Below are 24,458 nucleotides of genomic sequence, written 5' to 3' on the forward strand. Positions count from 1 at the left end.
TCAGCCTCACTGTCCTCTTTCTTTCCCCTCCTCTGTCTGTTTCCCTGGGCTGCTTCCCCTACGGCCCCTTGCACCCACTAGGCCCTTCCCTTCAGGGTCTGCAGCCTGGCGGCTGTGAGCTAGAGCCTTCTAGCCTCCCTGAGCCTGCCCAGCACTGCGCTGCGCTGTCCATGGTGCTAGTCTCCCCCTTGGAGACTGACCTTCCCCTGTCAAAGGCCTGGGACAGACTGACCACTCCTGCTCTGGGCAGCCTTTATATATGGGTGAGCCTGGCCCTGATTGGTTCCCTCCAATCTGGGCCCTGATTGGCTCCCCATAAGCCCTTTTCTGATTGGGTCCCGGGCTGCGCAGACTCCCTGGCCTGCCACAGCCCATCCTCCCAGGGAGTGGGGAAGTCCACCCCACTACACTAACCAACTATTAACTAAGAAAAAAAGGCAGGAATCTAACTTGCTGGCTGCATAGACAAAAACCCCTGAGGTAAACCACACAGGGAGCGCAGACTCAGGAGATGGTTGGTGAGAAGGAACTGAGGCTGATGCCCATATGTAGCCTCTGGAGGCACAGGGCATGTGCACCGCCCCAACAGGCACTACTGCAGAAAGCTCTCCAGTTCTGGCACACCAGATGCGCAGACTGCTAAGTGGAACCCACATGTGAAGCCATTCGAAGAACGAGAAATGTTTTACCTCCTGCTCATACATTATAGAAGGCCCAGTGGCACAAGCAGCTTATTATTACATAAATTTCAGCAACCGGCAGAAGGGCTTTTTCCCTACCCATACCCAAGTCCATAAACTTTTCAGAAAATCTTCATAATGAGCATTGCCAGAGTCTTGACAAGGACAGCATGAGTGAAAATGCCACGTGGGATTACAGTACTGTGAGAAAACAAAACTTTGCAGCAAGGCACTGACAGCTGACAAAAACAGAAATAATCCCAGTGGGTAAAAAAAGCCATGAAAATTGTACCCTTGTGAAAATTTAATTCAACATAAAGTCAAGATCCTTTATTAAAGAGATTAATATCAATAGTATGACTCATCCAACTGTCTATTGTATGCTTTGCTAGTGTACTGTACTAAGGGTGGCAGAATAAACTGTGATGTGTTATTTGTGCTACATTCTACTTTGTTTTATTGTATCTGAACATACAACCTTTCCTTTTGGCCTTTGCTTTGATCACAAACATCACTTGGAAGTAATCAATAACACCAAAAATAAAGAAAAATGAGGACACATAGCCTAATTAGCAATAAGGAAATAGAGGTGGGCATGTTACCAGCAGAGGAAAACAAAGAAGTTAGTACTATTGACAGAATGTAAAAATCAGGAAATAAAAACCAATGACCCATTGTAAAAATTAAGACCAAAGATACTAGAGAACCACTCAATATAACGAGCAACAAAAAATACCCTTAACTGGCAATATGGCTGATGCAGCTGCTAACAGGAATTTTACTCATTCTAAAATGAATTATAACTGATGTATTGTACAATCTTTCAGGTAAAATCTGTGTGGCATGTTGCTATGCCAGTAACAAAAGATGCAGTTTGATCCTGTTCTTTTCATGGTAGATGTAGCCTTAGCTGATGCAGAGATAGTTAGGAGTGCTGCTGAAGGACAGGGCAAAACTGGAAATTAGAACTGCTCATGGAGGGATCTTTTGGAGCAAGTTAAGACATTCTTTGAGTATTTCTGGACCATCTGTGTGATCTTGAATGAGCAAGTTTCCTTTATGTCTGTATTGAATGAAAGGGACATGATATTCTGTACAGTGCACAGGAAAGCAGTATTAACCATGCAAATGATCATCATTATAACTGACACAAATGGGTTGGAAGTGTGGACCTTGATAGCTACAGTAGAAAACAAAGACTTCCCTCTAAACCTCATTATAAGAATAATAGATTGGGTAAACATAGATAAAACTAACCTGGCAGAACTGTCACAACAATGGACACACTTGAACATTTCTACCAAATGAAGAGTTATAATTGGTTCTGTTTGTCCAGTTCTTTATGCACAATGAATACACCAGTATTTGCAAAGGATGGGGAGAGCAGGGAGAAAGTGTGACAAGCACTGAATGTGTGTATTGTATGTATCTGTTGTAGATATTTTTAAGGTGCCCATGGTTCCTAATTGCCAAGAATATTAGACGAGAGCTCAAACTGATATGAGAGCAAGCAGGCAAATAAACATCTCTGTGTGTTTTTGTAGAGTTCCTGAACCAGTTTTAATAGTGACTTACCCTTTCCTTCCCTACCTGGTATTTAATATGCATATTCTACATCAGTCTCTTTCAATGCACTAAGCAGGAGACAGTCCAAATTTCATGCATAAGATTTCCCTTAGGGAAAAATACTGCATGCCCCTTTACAAGGATAAAATGCAGCAGAAAGGCCAACATGTCTAGGATGGTGGGCTCCAGATACAGAGATCAGGTGCAGAGAAATCCCGTACCAAAACAAGCTCAGTGATGGCTCTCTGCACAAGAGCATGGGGAAGGCAGATAGATCATGAGCAAGTTAGAGAGTGGTGGGGTCTGGCAAGGGGTCCACAGACAGTGGAGATCCACCAGTTCCAAATCCTGCAGGGAGCTGGGAGACAGTTAAGTAGTCACTAGGTACCTGGCTTTACAGTTGCCCCATATCATACTCACAGATGAGGAAGGATTCCCTCCCGCCAGCTCTTACAAAGTTGCTCTGAGCAAAGACCAATGAGTTAGGCTTTGCTTGCAAGACAATGATTTAGCCCTTAATGAAGGGCAAGCTAGGATGCTGCAAGCTATATTTGTCCATTCCCATCCTCCTATTACATGCAGCCAGGCATTGACTGGTGTTCACATCAGTAGGAGGCAACTGGATAGGAAATAAATCCACAGGCTATTTTGGGGTCCTGTAAGGGTATATAACAAATCATTCCAACATACATTTTGGAACAATTTAAAATGAAGATTAAAATTACAAAGCTTTCCTGCTTTTATCCCTGTCTCCAAAACAGATGTGTTTATTCACTTATAATGCACAAAGAAGTTTGTTCAAGTTACTGTTCTTCATTTTGTTCAAAGTTAAGTTTTGTTAATTCCAATTAAGCCATTCGGAAAACAGATTCTACCTTTTCAACCTTTCAGTCACTTTAGAGTGACTGTAGGGATTATCTCAAGGAAGATTCACTAATCATTCCTGGAGCCATACTAGATTTAGTTGTTAAATGAAACCAGAGCAGTTCAAATAAAGTACAGGAATTAATTAGGAAGTTAGGAATTTATCCTTAGCTGATGGAAAGTTAACCCCTAGCAAACTGGGAGCCTAATGCAATTTTATCCTGTAATGTTCTGTGATGCATTCAAATGTATGGTAAATTATTCCTCAGCCACTAATGATTTACACTAGTGCAGTGGTTCTCAAACTGTGAATCGGGACCCCAAAGTTAGTTGTGACCCCATTTTAATCGCCAGGACCAGTATTAGACTTACTGGGACCCAGGACTGAAGCTTAAGCCTGAGCTCCACCCCCACCTCGGGCAATTTATTGGGGTGGTAGGGCTTAGGATCTGATCCCTCCACACACACACACACATGGGGTCATGTAGTAACTTTATTGTCAAAAGGGAGGCTGCGGTGCAATGAAGTTTGAGAACCTCTGCGCTAGTGTGAACCATGTCTACACTTGTAGAGGTACACCAATGGCTAAAATTTCAGTATAGACAAGGTTGAAGGCACAGACACACATGGTTTGCAGAGGGGACACAAACTTCCTTTAGATGCTTCACCAAAACACTGCTACATATTCACTGGCTCAGGATGTGTTCTGCCTGGATAAGAACTGCAGGATCCGGCCTGAAACATACTGATCTAAATTTTCTGTACCACACAATACCAAAACCCACAGAAAATAATGACACTACTCTACACCACGGAGTGTTGCTCCTTTGCCCCACACATTTCTTGGATCTACTCTCATTCAATTTTTACTGTACCTCTATGTGAAAGCTTCTCTAAGATGATCCTTAGGTGCTGAAGAATGGGGGGTGAAATTTCGTATTTATATACATCTATCACCGGAACCCGCTGACATCTCCCAAACGCTCCATCTGCAGAAAAAGAAGGGGAAAGGAAAAGAAAAAAACAGTTCTCATTCTCTGAAAGGAAGAAACACATGATGAGATGTGCACTTGCAATATGTCCTAATTATATACTGCAGGAACTCTTTAGAACACAGTTTTAAAAAGTCATCAAAGGATTACTGGAATTTTGAAGCAGTCATGAAGCAGTGCATTTTCTATCAGAATAAATAATACTGGAAAAAAATTATCCTGGTAGAGGCGGGAGAGAGGATCTATTGTATGTTATAAAGTTACACGACTACACTTTAAAAAAAAAAAGGTAATTTCAGACTTCTGGCTTCCAAATCTTCTGATGTAAGGCTTCTTTTCGGACAACTGTGTATGTGTGAGGAAATTAATGTTCAGCATCTCAAACTTTCCAGATGAAAAGCAAAGCATCCAGAAAATATAAATATTAATTTTCAGGAATTATGAGGATTTGTTGAAATATTTTTAATGTAGGAATTGTGTGCTAGGCATCAGTAAATGCATGCTGAATCCATAATGCCCAGCAAAGGCTCATTTCAAGTAGTACCCTCTAATGAATGCAGTAAAAGACAACTGCTCATAGAACAATGATATATTAATGGAGCCTAATTTATTTAGCTCCATTCTATTTGTCTAAAATGACAAGACTCTTCTCATCAATGTCTTTTCAAATCACACCTTCTAATTAATTTAGGTCCTAATTAGTCTTTATTTAGAGAATTGTTCATTTTGAGATGAGCTTCCTGTGTATGTGTGGGAGGAAGGGGGGAGTTCAATCCTTCAAATTACCTTTCTCTCGTTCATATAAAAGACTAATTCAGAGTGTTGGTGCTTCACATACACTCTGACCATCTGCAGTTTTAGGTTTCAGAGAAAAAAAGTGGTTTCATTTATTGTTCAGTACAGTTTTGCTTTACAGAGTGATCCAAAGGAAGCCATTCAGATGCAACACATTTAATTAGAAAAATATTCTGCATAGTGCTGGTTTTAACTCAGTAATTACTACACGTCTGATATCACATTTGTGTTTAAAAAGAACAGCTTCATCTGATTAGCAAAAAAACCAACATCAGGTATTAATTTGCAAGCATCCATTCACTTCTATGGAACTTTGCAGAATCAAAAGAATATTGAGAGAAGCAACTGGCCCAGTTGCTCTCAAAAGATGAATAATGCTCATATGACAGTCTAGAAAACAAGCAAGTATGTGGCGTAGAAGAAAAAATGTAGTATTACCTTCATTATTCCATGTAAATAAATAATTGAAAGTAACTGACATTTATTTTCCAGTGTCCTTTTCAACCCTCCCTAACCTAAAAATGCCAAATAGGATTAATCCACATTAAAAATTCATCTTCTCATTCAATTTTTATTTCTGAAAATTATTTTTTAAGCTAAAATTTCAACAGGAAGGCACATAAACAGGTATGACGACTGGATCTCACTTTGAAATCCTGATGCAGTTTGAAATAGTCACAGTATCAAACTTCTTTTAAAAAAATCAAGAATTATCAATGTATAGTAAATACATTATGATCAAATAAGGCTTTGATTCATCAAGGAACTTAAGCATATGCCTATCTTCAAGAACATGGATAGTCTCATCGAAGTCAACATGATTATTCACATGGTAAAGGTTAGCATGTGCTTAAATACCTTGGGGGGTAGGGCATAAAACCTCAAGTGGTTACAAATAACTAGGCTACAAATCTCAGTGGTTTAGAATTAAGAAACCCACATTAAATAATACAAACAATTAAGGTATTGGGAGTATTTTATTCTATGTTAGTTTTAAATTCAGCTCAATAAAAAAAAATTAATCTGAGTCTAGAATCTAGAACACACTTTGTATTTAATTCCAATTACACCATTTTTTTACATAATATTTTAAGAGTCGTTGTCTGAAAAGCTATTTCTTCTGCAAGTTCTAGAATTTAAAAGTTTACTTGATACACTTATCTCTTTCTAAACTTGCATTTGGGATGGCAACTTTCATGCAAAATCTTCAGCTTGATGCCACTGGAAACAATGAAGATAGTCAAACTCAAAAATTAAGGATTAGGTCCAAAGTCTGATCTGAGTTATGTGCCAAGATAAATAAAGTTATAGGAACAGCAGAGGCAAAATATCTGAATCAGCTAATTATTTGGTCCTTCCACTTGAAATGCTGACATAATACGAATTAAAGGGGTACTCCTGGGTGCCACTGGAACCAGAACTTCCATTAATTACAATAGGAGAAGAGAGATGGGAAGAGAATGACATGCTACTACTATAGCTTGCAAATGGCATCTCTAAAAAGGCTCCCTCGGAGGCATGACACCCATTTTTGTGGCATTATGATCTTTACCTGCTATTGCCCATTACATTGGCCTGTAAGCACCTTTCCAGGTCAATTGTACTTATCTATTGCCAGATGTTGTAATAAGTTATTCTATTGTGTTAGTATAAGAGCTCCCTCTAGAGTGGCAAAAAGTTACTACACTTGTGTAATGCTAAATTATGACAACAATGGGAAACGAATTGAAGTTGTGATTAAATGCAGACAAAATGGGAAAGACCTTCAGAGTTAAATTTTAAGGAATTTTTTTATGTATGATGGATAAAGTTCAAAGCATAAATTGTGATTTAATAAATACAGAGTTAAAGGAAAAACACTGTAGGCTTATAACACCAATGTGTTTATACAAAGTTTTGCAAAAAAAATTGTACCCCAAGAAATAATGCAACTCAGGAAAGACATCCACTCCACACACATGCCAGAATGAGGAAACATTGAGACAACAGATCAATATAAACATATGGTTATCATTAAAATACTATAATTTGTCAAGCATTGCCACTAGTAGTATCCCTTTATCATCGTAAAAACAACAAGGAGTCTCGTGGCACCTTAAAGACTAACAGATTTATTTGCCCACAAAATCTGTTAATCTTTAAGCTGCCACCAGACTTCTTGTTGTTTTTGTGGATACAGACTAACACAGCTACCCCATGATATTTATCATCATAGTTTCCCCCTGTACTTATATCAGGAATATCTGTGTTAAATGCATGACACATGTTGATTTTTAGGTGACTTCTACTTCTAGAGGAATGAATCCATCCAAATAGATGGAGAGATGCTTTCTATTGTATTTAGTTGTGAAAGATTTCACTAGGAACTGAACATAAACTCTTAAAAGCCATTGTTTAAAAGCCAGGGTCTAGAACAACTCTTAGAATACAAAGACTGCTGCTGAGGTTACAAAAGTACCAAATTAACCAAAGTCATGCATCAGGTAAGATCTTTGTTATGGCAGATGCGTTATCTAGGGCACATTTTTTCGGAGCATAGAATAGCATGGAATATGATATAGAAACACAAGTACCTATGCTTACTGAACACCTACCATCCTCTTTTAATAAAATACAGAAGGTGACACACGAAATTGTGATCATGACAAACTACAAGTTCTGGAGGGATGACTCTTGAGGGAAGGCAGGAGGCAAAAGGAGAAATCTCATCCCTAGCTTATTATTACTGATCTGTTTATGATGAATTATTGGTGATGCAATTCTTATAGAAAAATGGAGGTTCCATTCACCACTGAGGAAAGAAATGTTACGTTGCATTCATGAGAGATATCTAGGTACTGAATTATGTGAAAGCAGGGGTGGCACCAGGCAACAGCGCAGTAAGCGTGTGCCTGGGGCGGCAAGCCGCTGGGGGTGGCCTGCCGGTCGCTGTGAGGGCAGCAGGCAGGCGGCTTTCGGGGGCACGCCAGCTTTGGAGGCAATTCGGCGGCGAGTACTCCGAAGGCACAGGACCGGCAGATCACCCGCAGGCGCGCCGCCGAATCCGCATGACCAGCGGACCACCCACAGGTGCGCCACTGAAAACCGCCTGCCTGCCATGCTCAGGGCAGCAAAAAACATAGAGCTGCCCCTGTGTGAAAGGGCCAGATATGGTTTTGTAATGTTACTTGTCTTAAAATGTTTCAATCACAATAAGCTAAACAATCATCATCACAGTCTCAGCAGGTACCAAAAAAAGCTTTTGGCAAAATCTATGGAGTGCCCTTTTTCCCCTTGAAGGCAAATCTATTTAGTGGCAGCTGACTCATTCAGTTTATTTTAAGCAAAGTCTCCTAAAATATACGCTGAGTGAAATAATGATTCACCATATGAATTTTTTCTTCACAAAACGTAAGCAATTCTTGATTAAGTGTTTTTAGATGATTATCCACTATATACCCAGGTGTAGTTCAAAGCTTTTGTAGAGCATTCGAGTTCTGAGCTTGTTATACTGAGCCTAAAGTAAAATGGTAAAATGAGCTATCAGAAAAAACTGTTCAAACCATCTAAAACATACTCAGAAACACAAGAGATGGATTAATCAGGTTCCTTCTTTGACTATCCTTGTGTACAGAAATACATCCCAAGAACCCATCCTGAAATCACTCTTCACTTACTAATGGCTAGACATCTAAAAATTGTAATTAGTTAAATCAAACACTGAGTCTCTTAAGTTCATAAATAGATGTAGTAAAGCAATTATGACAGGTTTTTGCACAAAGGATTCTGTATAGCACCAGTAAAACTGACCAAAGTATGTTAAACCCACTTCACCGCTGCTGAGAAAAGCTATGAGCACGAGCAGAGGCCTGGAGTTGTCAGTCTGTCTCTCCCCCTTATGTAGGGACCTTCCAAATTCTACACCCATTTTGGTCAATTTCATGGTCATAGGATTTTAAAAATCATAAATTTTATGATTTCAGCTATTTAAATCTGAAATGTCAGTGTTGTAATTGTAGGTGTCCTCACTCAAAAAGAAGTTGTGTGGGGACTGCAAGGTTATTGTAGGGGGATTTGTGGAACTGCTACTCTTACTTCTGCGCTGCTGCTGGCGGCGGCGCTGCCTTCAGAGGTGGGCAGTTGGAGAACAGCGGCTGCTGGCCAGGAGTCTAGCTCTGAAGGCAGCTCCACCGCCAGGAACAACGCAGAAGGATGGTATGGTATGGTTTTGCCACCCTTACTTCTGCACTGCTGTTGGAGGGGCGTTGCCTTCAGAGCTGGGCACCTAGCCAGCTCTCTGGCCACCCAGCTCTGAAGGCAGCACAGAAATGAGAGTGGCAATAACACAACCCCCTTAAAATAACCTTCAGACCTCCTTGCAACTTCCTTTTGGGCCAAGACCCCAATTTGAGAAATGCTGTTCTCCCTCATGAAATCTTTATAGTATAGGTAAAAGCACACAAAAGACCAGATTTCATAGGTGGGGGGAGACCAGATTTCACGGTCTGTGAAGCGTTTTTCATGGCCAGGAATTTGGTAGGGCCCTATCCTTATGCCTTCATTTGACTGAAAAGCTTACATTCCTCAGTAATTGATGACTTAGGTCTCCATGGCCAGCAAGGAAATATACATATCACACTGACAAGTGAGTGAATTTTGCAAGTCCTAAAATTAGGCACTTCATTGTACACCTGAAGCAATTCCTTCAGCTGTTATGCCTGTAATGATCAGGCAATTAGAAGACCTTCCAGATAGAGTGGTTAATAAAGTTAGAATGTATAAGTGGACCAAGGCCCATACCTTCCTTACTATAATTATCTGATGTTATAAAGTTACAATATGCGTAAAACTGAAGTTTGTACCTGTGTATTATTTACAGTAGATACACCTAAATACACAAAAGCATATACAGTGATATTATGTATGTGACAAGAGGTATTTATCAACTTAATTATCTCACCTGCACTCTGTCCATTAATCGAAGGACTTATTCTACCACTACAAACCTTCAAGCAGTTTCAAACAGCTGCCATTTTTTAGTAATTCAATCTGCCAGAAACATAGATTTGTTTTTGTTTTTCCCCCCTAAATGTGGAATTTCCCCCCAAAATGTACTGGATATTGTTGCAAGGACATTAATGTTAAATCCTGAACTGAAGACAAACCAAAGGCCTGATATCGCATGACTCTACATGGTTAAAAACAGAACTTTTATACAACTGGAAATGGGAGATCATTAGACTTCCACTGGGACACACAGTACCTTCTTGTAGACATGGAAGTCTCAAGATATTGGACTTTAAGGTCATACATTTTCTATGCAGAGAACAGCTATCATAGGAAACTTATTGACATTATTAAAATATATATTATTTTTCCCTCCCTTTTGAATACTGTACAGTAATGTGCATGTTTTCAAAGCTGTTTTAAAAAGGACTCAATTATGATTTCTAGAACAGTACATTAACCTTCCATGTCAATGGCTTTTTATTTCAGAAGACAGAGAACCTACAATCCATATTCAAAATTTACATGCGTGGTATACAGTAAACAACATTCCTATAATGTTCCATTTATTAAAAACATTTTGTTCTATAGAGAACAAAATATATTCTGTACATCCATTTTTAAGTACACTTCACTAGAGAGGTGCATCTAACACCAATTAAACAATAATAGGTTCTACATTGGTATCCCCCATGCAATGTTTTGAAAATTTAAACCATGATTTGAAAAAGAAAATGCTTAAAATTCTCATACCAATACTTCTTCAGAATAACTCATGATTACAATCTCCAAAGCTGCCTACCGCACCTGCAGAATTTTAACATACAGTGCTCTCCAGAGAATGCTGACTTCCTACAAGCACCTTTCCATGTTAAACTTTTAAAACTGGTTTATCATTTTACTCTGCTTTTTCTAGGTTTAGCCCCGTGCATCCTCAGTAGTCCTCTTGTACTTCTATTTCTGAACAGCAACAGTGGCACCTAGTGGACAGCTTCACCCCCAGGCTCAATACTGATGTCAGGCTTATAGATGAATATTGCAGAATAACTGGTAAACTAAGCTACTTGAGATCCATGTGGCATTTTATCTGACATCTATAGGTATCCATTTACCCAGATCCAAACCTTCACTAATGTGCATGGTAGACAGACTTGTGAAACAGTGTTTAATGTAGCTATGTGATTTAAAAAAAAATTAAAATAAAAAACTATGTATGTACCATATTGCTGATAACGTAATATTTCTTGAAAGAAACAACGTTGGTTGATCACAAAAAGGAGGATGGTATGAAGAAAACTGTGGCCCATTCACCCACTGACTGCTTTTCTAAGAATTCCTACAAGTTGTATACATTGCTAATTGTGTTGTTTGTTTGTTAAAACAGTATTTAACAAGGATCTGACTTCGCTATCAATGGCATAATGTATTGCAATAAAAGTAAAACACTGACCTTAGAAACAGTCAATAACAGAAGGTCAATAACAGCCAAAAATATTTTTTTTCTGAGCTAAAAACATATATGGACTTAGAGAAATCACTCAGGCAAATAATGCTACCATAAAAAGAATCCTAAATCTCTGAGAAAAAGACATATTCCTCAAATACCACATATGTCCACCCCTCCAATATATTCCAAACCAGAATTTTTTTTACGGGGTAGGTTGGGGGGGGGAAGCGGGTTGGTCTACATTTTGAATGGTATTTTATTTATTTTCTCCTTTCCAACAACACAAGTGCTTCAGTTCAGTTCCTATTCAAATTGAAATTCCTGCTGGAAATGTCACAAATTCAGAGTCATAAAGATTACATGGCAAAGGAATGGCTTTGGTGGTAAAAAGCTAAAACTTCTGTTAGCCAGCATATATGTTATACATACTGCACACCACATTAATGTGTATTACATGTCACATTAACATGATATATATTATCTTACTGTATATATCAATGTCAGTACAAAGTTATGCTAAGTTGTATTAGGTTCATTCTTGCCCATTTATGTCAGGACATTTATATCTCACAATACCTTGCAAAGCTAAACATAACATTTGGCAGTAGAAAATATAAACCTTCTGAAAATTAAGACACATGAGTACAAGGTAGTACTTCGTGGCCCAGCGGGTTTGGCATGCTATGTTCAAAAACAAGAAATAAGGGATACAAACTGGAACCACAAAAACAGGGTAAAAAGCTCAGTGATGTATTTTAGACTGGGGTAATGTATAAATATAGCTAATTTTGAATGCATATTTTGGGATGCACATCTTCTTTTAAGGTGAACTGACTGTATGAACAGCTTCTCAGATGGAAGTAACTTCTTTCTTGTGCTGTACTGTTCTTGATTTTTAGCAATAAAATTGGCTATGTTTGGTTAGTTGGTCTCAAACATTTTTCATAATAAACCCCAAGTGTAGTCAATCATTTGGCTATATTATTAATCAACATCTCTCTATGGTGACTTTACACAAGAGTTTTGTTCTTAATGTAATTATCCTTCTCTATTTCTTCATGGCATCCAAGCACACCAGTAACAGTCAGGATGATGAAAAATACCCAGCTGACCCACCTATTAGCTAGGATCAGCAATGAAACCAGAATATCAGCAAGTATGTGTTCTCACTGACAAGCTAGTTACTGCTGTCTGAGGCAAAAGTATATTTAAAGTGCTACTGAATGCCAGATCCCCGACATTGGTAAGCAATGCTGACGTTCAAAGCTGAATGCTGGCACTGAGAATGATACAATTTAGCAATTACATAAACACTACTGTAGTGCTGACTGTTGGCCAAAGATAGTCTCTACAAAGTGTGTCTCCACTGAGATGCGAAGGATCCTTGCCTCGGGAAGTAACTCCAGGGAAGAACATGCATGCGTGTTCTTCCTGCCTCTAAAAGAGGAACTGATTTTAGCTGCAACAGCAACAGGAGGACAGACATTCTGGGGACTGTGCTGTTTGTGCTAATCTGCTAATAAGTAGTTCGCAAGGTCCCATAGCACTATATAAACAGAACCTCAATTACCTGAAGAGAGATTTTTAAGGGATTAAAGAACTACGTACATGGCAAATATCAACTGTAAAACGCTGGAATGACAAATACCAATTGTAAGAAGCTGGGATCTCTCAATCAGGGCAACAGATGGAGAGAAGGAACATAAATCTCTGTGCGAGAAAGATTTTCTTTATCAGAAAAAGCAGCAGTTTAAAAAATAGATGAGAGAAGACAGGGCTGACCAGACACAACACACACGATGGTGACTAGATTTTAGGGCTGCTGTCTTTTCCATTGAGACGACACTCCAAACAAAACCACTTTTTTCATTGTAAACTATGCTGGTTTACAGCTGGACTTACCTGGCCAACTGCTCCCAATTTTCAGGACCGTGTGAGGGATAAGAGCAAAATGGGAAAAAATTACCTCAATTTATCCAAACTGCTACAGGAAAGATATTATAAACTCAAATATGAGATTTACTGCTAATTTACAGTGCAACTGGCCTGTCTTCAGTAATGGCAGATTTAGTACAGGTAGTGCAAGACTAAGACTAAAGGGCATATTTCCTTTTCTAGTTACAGTTTTAGGATGGATCAATAGTAGAGGGACATAAATTTGATGCACCTGTAACCAGCTGGCAAAAATAAATGAGAATGAGATGTGGAAGATACTAGTTATTTCTGGGAGAAAGAGTATATTGAGCTAAGTTATGGGCACCTCATTACCAGAATGATACAGACAAACTGGAGGGAGTTCAGAGAAGAAAGAACCAAAGAAAGAGAGAAAAATTTAGGGGCCTGGATGGACTGACATGAGAAAAGGTCAAAAGAGATAAATATATATAACTTGGCTAACCCTAACTTGACTTAAAATAAGTAGGGTTTAAAAAAATGTACAAACTGAGTATCTGAACAAGCTTCTTGACAGTGAGATCTATTCCAGAAAGTGTGGAATAGTCTCCCATGAGAGTAATGGGAACCTCATTTCTAAGAATATTTAAATTAGGCTAGACACAGTACTAGAGAATGAAGAATAGTGACTAATCCATCTCTACTAGCTATAATTCTATTAATGGAGGTGCTGGTAACTGTTAGCTCAAGGTTGAGGGTTACCACAGACCAAGGATCTATGGAAGCAATAAGATTAAAATATAATAATGCTTATTTATGTACACTAATTATTCCTAGTATCACTGAAATGCACTTCAATCAATTCAAGGATACTCATTATACTTTTGGTTGGTGCCAATGCTTTGGTGCCAAGAAATACACTGGAGTTGGCAAGGCCTTCACTGTGTAATGAAACTATATTCATATTACCAGGGCAGAAACACCTCTGTAAAAAAGAACTTGCTTAGGAATGTGAAGTATTATTTATTTCATTTGGTATTAAAAACAAACCAGTGACAGTAGCACACATGACAGCCAAAGCTCATATATCAAGAGAGAGTTATTCTGGACATGCAAGAGGAAGGTTCCCCTCATGTTAAATCTAACCTGAAGAATGTTACCTTTACATCCCTCATAAGTCTCTAGCTCTTCAAGGAAAAATGCCTAGTGAAGCAATCTACAGACAGCTGATAAGTTTTGAAAACCGTTAGTGAATTTACTGCTTAGGAAACTAAGGAGCTACCAGAAGTGGCTTGAGATTTACACAGTTCAGACAAGTACTATTCAAGATGAAATTTCTCCATATAGTTCTGCCTATGTACTGTATTGAAATACTGATATGCAAACCCTTCTGCTCCTGAGCCATTCTTCAGCAGAACCTGTTATACTCTCTCTCTCTTTTTTTTTTTTAGGGAGCCATTAGAAGCTGACATAGGTTGGAGCAGACCAGAGCCTACTTTAACTTAGATCAGGGCCACATCACTCCCTGGCAGCCACAGGGAAAAGAAGAATGCAAAGGTGTCTAACAATAAAGTTCTGGCACAGCTGATAACCCAGGCCTAGAACATTAATTGTGTTCTCAGTGTTGGTAGAGTGGTAACAAAGATGAGGACAAGGCAATCATACAAAGCAACCTGGGTCACTTGGTCAACTGGGCCCTTTCAAACAAACTTGAGTTTTAATACAGCCAAATGCAAAGTCAAGGAACAAGGAATGTAGGCCATACCTACAGAATGGGAGATTATCTTGGAAGGCAGTGACCCTGATAAGGAACTAGAAGTCACTATGAACAAGCAACTCAACATGAGTTCCCAGCATGATGCTGTGGAAAAAAGGGTTAACGAGATCATTGGATGCAAACAGAAGTAGAGAGGTGATTTAACCTCTGCATATGGCATTGGCAAGCCCAATACTGGAATACTTCATACATTTCTAATGTTCACATTTTAAAAAGGAAGTTGAAAAATTGAAAAGCCACAGAAAATGATTCGAGGACTGAAGAAAATGCCTTTCAGTGAGAGACTTTAAAATCTGTTTGGCTTATCAAAAAGAAGACTGAAAGGTGACTTGATTTCAGTGTATAAATATCTCCAAGGGAGAAAATGCTGGGTACCAAAGGACTCTTTAATCTAGCACAGAAAAGCAAAACAAGAACCAATGGCTAAAAGCTGAGGCCAGACATATTCAAAATGGAAAAACATCACCCTTCTTTTTTTAAACATTGAGGGTGATTAAAGACTGGAATGAACTACAAAGGAAACAGTGAATTCTCCATATCTTGAAGTCTTCAAATCAAGACTGGATGCCTTTCCAGAAGATATCCTTTAGCCAACCATATATAATTGGGCTCAATACAGCAGCATCTGGGAGAAATGTCTGTGATGAACAGAATGTCATATTAGATGATCTAATGGTCCTTTCTGGCCTTAAACTCTGCACCTATTAACTTGTGGTGTCTCCCCAGGAAGTATGCAACCTTTTACTTCACAGGATACTTGCTATAATATAGACACACAGACTATAGTAATCAATTTAAGATTTATTTAAAAAACTTATACAGTAATAAATCAATCTTATGTAACTGGCATTTACATTGCCACCATTTACCCCACCCCGGAGTGTCCACTCCTCTGGATTTCAGAGTCCTAGACGCTTGTGTGGGCTTGAAGAGCTGCAGACAGCACTCTGTCGGGTCTGTGTATCAGTCCAGCCAAGGCAACAAGCTGCACAACCCCTCTGACGACTAGAGCCGGCCCCACCAAATGTCAACAGCTCTGGGTCCTGGTTTGGTGGGAAGATCACTCTGCCTCTCCTCAGACTCAGTCTCTCTGCTGTGCCACTTCCCTTGCAAGTACTTTCCCAAACAAGAGTCAGCTCTAGGCACAACAATAGTTTCTACTCTGACTCCAGTGAAGCCACCAACAGCCTCTGAGGCTCCCTGCTCGATCAAAGCCCCTGCAGGCTCTCAGGAGCAGCTTCTGGTATGGACAGAGCTCCACAGCAGCAATCTCACTCCTTTTCCCAAAACGGAGACCACTGCCTGCTCTCCCTGTATGAAGAAGTCACTCCTTTTTCCCCAAGGCATCATGGGAGTTGTAGTCTCTAAGGCTAGATTGCACCACACAGGCTTTTCCCTTGGAACACGCCCAATAAAGTTCCGAGGCCCCTCTAGTCAAGAGTGCCTACATAAACATATGGAATAGTGGAGAAGGAAGAGTGAGACATTCTATTTGTAGGAGGGAATCATTCAGACATATTACATGTCAGGCATCCTCATTTGTCCATAACACTTCCCTTAAGGAACTGGATTTCCAGCCTATGATCTAGAACTGCGGCAGCTTGCACTCTGCTCCTCCTTCCATTGATAGTAGCAGTGAATAGAGAACAGATCGGGAACAGGATTCCACTCTCTGCTCTATTCTTTTTAAAAGAAGGTAGCAAGGAGCACAACAGCCCAGATTCTGCTAGTGGTTTTCAGAAGTGTTATTATTCTCATTAAGGCACACAGAGCTTGTACTGAACAACTAAATTATTTTAAACATTACATAACACAACAGTCAAGGCCTGCTGAAAGCTTCAGACAGCTACAGTCTGTTCTGCCTTCTCTAATACAGAACCTTGCATTCCAAAATAAAGGATGAACTTTAGCATCTGCAGCCCTATAGTTATATAGTAATAGCACTGCTCCGCATAGGAGTCAAAGGTGGGAAGGAACCAGGGTTAAGGGCAGGTTTCAAAGTATTGAATTCACATTGGCTATACTGTTGAATTGTTCATAGTGAGAGTTTTATGACCTCTTGCAAGATTTCCATAATCTGGAACTACAGCCACCAAGATTCTAGAAAGTAGGCCCTTTCTTGTTTTGCAATGGAGACCCAACCCTGCAGGGATGTGGTCTTGATTTGAATCTGTGGAATCTAATTCAAATTTCGCTGCTCTTCTATTCAGGGTGGAAGAGCACTTGGCTGAGGATTCATTTCATGGCATTTATAAATTCTTACAGGCTATAGAAAAATACTGTATGATATTATATTGTATAACCTGAGAAATCATATAGCAGCAAGTAGTTAAAGGCTATGGTAATAATAATAATAATAATAATACCACCACCTAGCTTTTAAATAGCATTTGTCATCAGTAGATCTTAAAGCACTTTAACAAAAGAGGAAAGTATATTTTATTCCATTTTACAAATGGCGATACTGTTGTATATACATACATAAGGGGCAGAGTTGAGGTTAATCTTAATTTTGTCATTTCCTGACACTTGATTGTTTAACTGTGTAACCTTAGCGTATTAAAAAAAACACACAATAAAATGTGTGTAATGTTGAACAATACAAACACACTCAAATCTGTGAGAGGACATAGCTTACCAAAGGTACAAAATAATGAGATTCTCTTTGCTCTTTTTATATACACACACACACACACACACACACACACACACACACACACTAGAAGATTTGAAAGCCAGGAACACAACCTTTGAAAAAAGCTCCTTGGAAGAGAAAACACTGGAATGATATTTCATTTCATCAAATTAGTGCCTTATTCTGACTTTCTGTACACTGTGCAATACCACTACTTCCATGATAATGCACAGATGTAATTAAGAGCAAAATTTGTACTCTCCTCATCTCTTTTTTAAAAATACAGATTCAAGATTTAAAGTATGTGTATTGAAATGTGAGCCAGACTACATTAAAAAAAATATCTTTTTACTGTACAGGATTAAAATTTGATCTTTTAATTCACATTATACTCAGAATCAACTACCTTCGCTAATGTTATCTTTGTAATATTCAAATTAAATGTGATACAATACTCAGAGAGATTTGGATTTGGGAGTTACTATCAAAATGTATGTTCCATTTCTCCAGCTTCGAGTTTGGGGCCACAAAAAATAAAACTAAAGAACAACAAAAAAAAACTCTACAGAAGAATGTGTATCCACCTCTTTAGGGTTGCCAGGAGTCCAGTTTTTGCCCAGAATGCCCAGTTGAAAACAGACCCTGGTGGCGCTGGTCAGCACCGTCGACCGGGCCATTAAAAGTCCGCTTGGTGGTGCTGCGGGGCTAAGGCAGGCTAGTCCCTACCTGTCCTAGCACCGCACTGCACCCAGGAAGCAGCCAGCAGGTCTGGCTCCTAAATGGGGGGCCATGGGGCTCTGCAGGTTGCTCCCAGCCTAAGTGCCAGCTCCGCACTCCCCTTGGCCGGGAACTGTTCCCGTGGCCAGTGGAAGCTGTGGGGCGGTGCCTGGTGGCAAGAGCAGCACGCAGAGCCTCCTGGCCCTCCTACCTAGGAGCTGGACCTGCTGCCCACTTCTGGAGCGCAGCGAGGTACAAGGACAGGCAGGGAGCCTGCCTGAGCCCTGCTGCACCACTGACCAGGAGCTGCCCGAGGTAAGCTTGTGCCCCAACCCTGAACCCCAACCCCTCACTCCCCCCGCAAAACCCAAAGCTCACTCCTGCATCCCAAACCTTCCTTCCCCAGCCCCACCTGAGAGCCTGCACTCCCAGCCGCACCCCTCACCCCGCCACCTCTCAACCGCCTGCCCCAGCCCTGAGCCCCCCAAACTTCCTGCACCCTAAACCCCTCATTCCCAGCCCCACCCCAGAGCCCGCACCCCCAGCCTAGAGTCCTCATCCCCTCCCACATCCCAACCCTCTGCCTCAACTCGCAACCCCCTCCCACATTCTGAATCCCTCCGCCCACCCCAAAGCCTTCAGCCCCCTCCTGCACTCCAAATCACTCATCCCCAGCCCCACCCTGGAGCCTGCTCCCCCAGTTACAGCCCTCACCCCCTTCCGCACCCCAACCCCCTGCCCCAGCTCAGTGAAAGTGAGGGTGGGGGAGAACGAGCCAAGGAGGGAGGGGGAATGTAGTGTGGGGGTGGAGCCTTGGGGAAGGGGCTCGGCTGGGGTGTGGCCTCATGGAAGGGGCAGGGCTAGGGTGTTCAGTTTTGTGCAATTAGAAAGTTGGCAACCCTACTACTTTAGACTGTAAATGCTTAGGGACAGGGACTATCTCTTTGTTATATGTTTGTACCATGCCTAGTACGAAGGGGCTGCAGCCTCTAGGCCTTACAGCAATTAAAATAAGGAGAAAGATTTCTGCCTGAGGATCTTACACACTAATGCTTCTATCAGATTTTTCATATTCTTTAAGTTAGGCATCTGTTTAAATATTTTACTGAATTAGGACCTTTCTAGATAAATATATTAGACAGACAACTATTCTCTTGGATCACAGCATGATGACCACTTCTGTTGAGTGAATCAACCTGTCAAGACTGGGCTATAGGCAAACAGTGTGCACCAGTGAGTTACCAAGTTCTAGTAAGGAATCAAGTAGGAGGGGTGGTTTCAAGCTGGGTCAGGATACCACGGAGTCAGGATCAGTTACCAGGTTACAGACAGTAGACAAACAGAGTCAGGGACAAACCAGGGTCAGAAGCTGGAGTCTACGGCCCATGGCATGCAAGGTCTGCGGCAGAAGCAAGCAGGTGGTCTGCATCATTCTCAAACAGCTCCTCAAGATGGCTTCCTGGTTTACATACCAGCATGAGCTGGGGGGTGGGGAGGCTGCTGTACTTTTGCAGTGCTTAGCTTCACAGGGTCCTCCAACAGAATCCCAGCCTAAGTTTCTAATGGCAATATGGAACTGTCAGCATCGCGCACCCCATTGTCTGAGGTTCTAGTTCTACAGGTTATTACACTACATAATAATTTCGTTCCTTTACCAGTACCTTGCCATACCCTTACTTGCTAGACTCGTCAAGTTTATTTTACATATCTTTCCCACAAAGTTGTCTGTCATTTATTCTGGATGAGGCAAGTAGAAATACTGCAAAAGCGAAGCTATCAGAGTTCATCTATCAGGGCTAGACAAAAGATTTCACCAGAGGTGAATATTTCAAAAAAACTGTACAAATACTAATGAAAACAAAAATAATAAAGCAGTATTTCATAAATAGACAAGGAATAAAGGAATGAACATTCTGAGGAGAGAAAAACTAATGTCATAGAATACATGCATAATTACATTTTAGTTGTGATTTATGTTAGTTGACAAGGTATTTCTCCCAGAAAATATAACTTTGAGAGATTAAGATTAGAATTTTTTGAATGATTTTCATATCTATTCATCTTCTTTCCCAAAGCCAAGGCTTTATAGGCCTGACTTCTCTTGGTGTCTTGCCTTATGTAAGTACCTACACTGCCAACCACCTCAAGTTAACACACATCTATTGATTTAACCTGAAGTAACATTTTCTCCAAAGCAACAACCACAATGATGTTTTTCCCCCTTTTAATCTATTTTATGCATATTTAGCATCTGCATCAATTTTATGACATCCTTCATTTTGCCCTTTAGTGGACAGCATGGAGAATTGCAGCCATATGTTAAAAATATTTGCTTCCTGCTTTCAGCATTTGTAAAAGGCAATGCAGGCAAGACACCTTCTTTCCATCACAATGTCTGGAGCATCTTTCTCCCAGATCAGAATGTTCACACTGAAGCCAGGGAATGAAAGCCTAAAAACAATGCACACATTTTAGTAAATTTAAGTATTTTAAAGGCACTATTCTAAATCTTTTGTACAAACTTCATTGGCTGCAAAGTTCATGCTCTACCTAAACCACAAACTGCTGTCTTATTCAGGGCCGCCCAGAGAATTCAGGGGGCCTGACACAAAGCAGTTTTGGGGGGCCCCTTCCATTAAAAGAAGTGGCAATACCATAGAATACTATATTCTCGCGGGTGACTCTGCAGGGCCCAGGGCCTGGGGCAAATTGCCCCACTTGCCCCCCTCTGGGCAGCCCTGGTCATATTTGGTGCAACTTGTTATGGGCAGAAATAGAGCAGTGGGGCAGCAAAAAAAAAGAGAAGGAGTTTTATCTATGGCAGCTAATCTCCTCAATCAACAACACTCAGCTCTGCTCAACAGCCGTTGCCAAGTAACGGGGGCCAGCTCCTCTTATCTGCTTCATAATGTTTCATTGACTATTCAGACAAGAATAGAAAGCTGTGACACTCAGGGTTATAAGCAGCACAAAATGAAAATGGCACATTATGTGGGATGACGAAAAGAAGTCTTTTAGCCATCGCCTTATCTGAACTGTGACTGTTGCTTAAAAAAATCATCTATCATTTTCTGCTCTGCTTATTTAAATACCACAAAACAAACAAACAAATAAATATATGTATTCACTTATATATATCCATGTAAACAAGATTTTTAATGCTTTTTGGCAAGTGCTTAGCAATTCACTGACATCACTGATAACTGTCATAGAGAAAGGCAACAGTTTCTGACTTCCCTATTATACAACCTAAAACCAGATATTCACCAGCTATTCTTAAGCTATTGCAAGCAGATTCAATGGGTTGAAAGATGCTCTCTCACAGCAGGTGGAAAATCCTTGAAATCTTGACAGCCATATTATGCATGACCATAAGATGATGATCCATGCAAAACTTGAAATATTAACTTCCATTCACAATTTCCTCTCTCTTTCTCACACAAACAGAGAGAGATTCTGATTTACAGTTCAAATATTGATACTCCTTGTATTAGCTTTTTTCTCCATTCAGGCATCATGTTAGGTAGATGGAAATCTCATGCTGCCTCCTTCAGTGCTGCTTTGATTGTACATGAAAGATTAGGTTTTCAGAGCACACACCCATCTCTGAAAATCAAACCTTCAGTCTAAGCCTGTCTCTAAATGATGGCTCCTAACTGTCATTCTCTTTGCAATGTTACAACAATATCTCAAATATCCACCTTGACTCTTCAAGAACCAGTGTCAGAATGCTTGCATCATCACATAGTCACAATGTCCATCTTGAAATAAGCCCCTGAATGATATAACAAAATATCTTCTGTAGACTTAGGTATGCTCATTACATTGAAGCTATATTCCTCCAATGAATTTAACTTTCCTGGAATTCTCCGTCTCCCTGATAAAGTTTAGGGTTTGAGTCCGATGTGAGTATTTACTGTGATCCACATCTGAATCCAAATGTAAACTTTATCAGGGATCAGTGTTCATGTCACGCTACCCATCAATACCCAGCCTGGGGCAGGAAAGCTAATGATCCAACCAGCAGACCTGAGGCACATTGCACATACACTAAGAAGAGAAGAGTGCAATCCAAAGACTGCAAACACATCTAAACACAGTCAGGGGGATAGCAATCCAATGGTAAGTTTAGCTATTTGTATGCTTTTTGAGGATGTAGAAATTTTGAATAAAGCAAGACAATTATCTGTAACAAAAAAGAAAGCTAATATTTTGGATTTAACTCACAAAGCATGATTTTTAGGGAACTAAAACCTCAGGGTGCATACGGTCCAAAGTGAATGGAAATGGCCTTAACAAAGAGCATATTGTAAACACTTTGGAACTAAACCTTAGTATCATTTCAACTGTTAATTTTTAGCCTTGCTTGACTTTTCAACCAACGAATATTTAAAAGAGAAAAAAAACCAAATATTTCATTTTAATAAGTTAGAGAAAATAAACCAATATAAGAGTTGGCTCAAACTTAGACCAGAAAGATGTTTGTTTCCTCTCAATAATACATAAATCTGCAAATTTATAAAGATTAAATTTGGTAATTAATTTCAAAACAAAACTTTTTAAAATAATAAAAATAAATGGGATCAGCAGTATAGTTTCAACATTTTGGACACTTCACCGACATATAGATGTCCATCTAAAAATTAATTTGGGTGGCAACCTGGAAAATGTCAATGAACTAATTGAGTAGAATTTTTACTGCTTTAAATGGGAGCATGTCAGTAGCATGTGAATTCATCTTTACAAAACTAGACATTCCAGACAAACCATTCACCAGGCTTCTATGCAAATATTTAATTTTTTTTTAAATAGACAAGTTACATTACAGAACAGTGATTGTCTTTGTTCCTTCCTCTCTTCTGTTTCTTCCTCTCAGATAACTTTGCTATGATCTTAATCATAACAAATCTGAGGAACTGTCCCAGTTTGAGGGGTCAGTAGAGGAGGTTTTGTAAAAAATGGATAAATTAAACAGTAATAAGTCTCCAGGACCAGATGGTATTCACCCAAGAGTTCTGAAGGAACTCCGATATGAAACTGTAGAATTACTAATTTCTGTTTTTTTTAAAAAGACTCCAGAGGCAGAATTATCATTCATGTAGGGAACACGATATGTTAGGGAACACAGCTTTTGTAAAGGGAAATCATGTCTCTCCAAACTATTAGAATTATTTGAGAGTGTCAGCAAACATGTGAACACAGGTGATCCAGTAGGTATAGTCTACTTGGACTTTCAGAAAGTCTTTAACAAAGTTCCTCACCACCTCAAAGTGGTGAGGGAAAGTCTTCTCATGCATCATAATTGGTTAAACGATAGGAAACAAAAGATAAGAATAAATGGTCAGTTTTCACAATGGAGAAAGCAGGGTCCCCTAAGGATCTGTACTGGGACCAGTGCTGTTCAACATATTCATAAATGATCTGGAAAAATGGATAAACAATGAGGTGGTAAAGTTTGCAGACGATAGAAAATTACTTAAGATAGTTAGGTCCAAAGGGATCTCACAAAACTGGGTGGCTGGACAACAAAACGACAGATGAAATTCAGTGTTGACAAGTGCCAAGTAATACATCCTGGAAAAAATAACCTCAACTGTACACACAAAATGATGGGGTCTAAATTATCTATTACCACACAAGAAAGAGGTCTTGAAGTCACTCTGAAAATATATGCTCAATGTACAGCAGTAGTCAAAAAAACTAACAGAATGCTAGGAACCATTAGGAAAGGGATAGATTTCACCAAAAGGAAGTACTTCTTCATACAATGCACAGTCCATCTGTGGTACATTTTGCTAGGGATGTTGTGAAGATCAAGTGTATAACTGGGTTCAAAAAAGAATTAGCTAAGTTAATGAGAGGACAGGTCCATCAATGGCTATTAGCCAAGATGGTCAGGAAAGCAACCTGACGATCTGAGTGTCCCTAAGCCTGGCTGCTAGAAGCTAGGAGTGGATGACAGGGGGATTGATGCAGGGCCAGCCTTAGGATTTATGGTGCCCTAGGCGAGATTATTAAACTGGTGCCCCTGTGCCTGATCTGCTCTTAGCAACACAAACATAAGCTTACAGTATTGGAAAACTTGCCACATTCACGTTATTAAAAC

At 39.8% G+C, this 24,458-nt stretch overlaps 1 protein-coding gene across 2 annotated transcripts in view; it reads right to left on the reverse strand.

Annotated features, from left to right (window-relative positions):
* The window catches only part of PTPRN2 (protein tyrosine phosphatase receptor type N2), a 1,065,122-nt gene that overhangs the window by 754,307 nt on the left and 286,357 nt on the right, over positions 1 to 24,458 (reverse strand). For both annotated transcript variants that reach the window (XM_030550108.1, XM_030550107.1), the window contains exon 3: positions 3,986 to 4,099. In XM_030550108.1, the coding sequence (XP_030405968.1) occupies positions 3,986 to 4,099 (114 nt within the window). The remainder of the gene's footprint in view (positions 1 to 3,985; positions 4,100 to 24,458) is intronic.

Source organism: Gopherus evgoodei, chromosome 2, assembly GCF_007399415.2.
Source record: "Gopherus evgoodei ecotype Sinaloan lineage chromosome 2, rGopEvg1_v1.p, whole genome shotgun sequence".
Classification (NCBI taxonomy): Eukaryota; Metazoa; Chordata; order Testudines; family Testudinidae; genus Gopherus; species Gopherus evgoodei.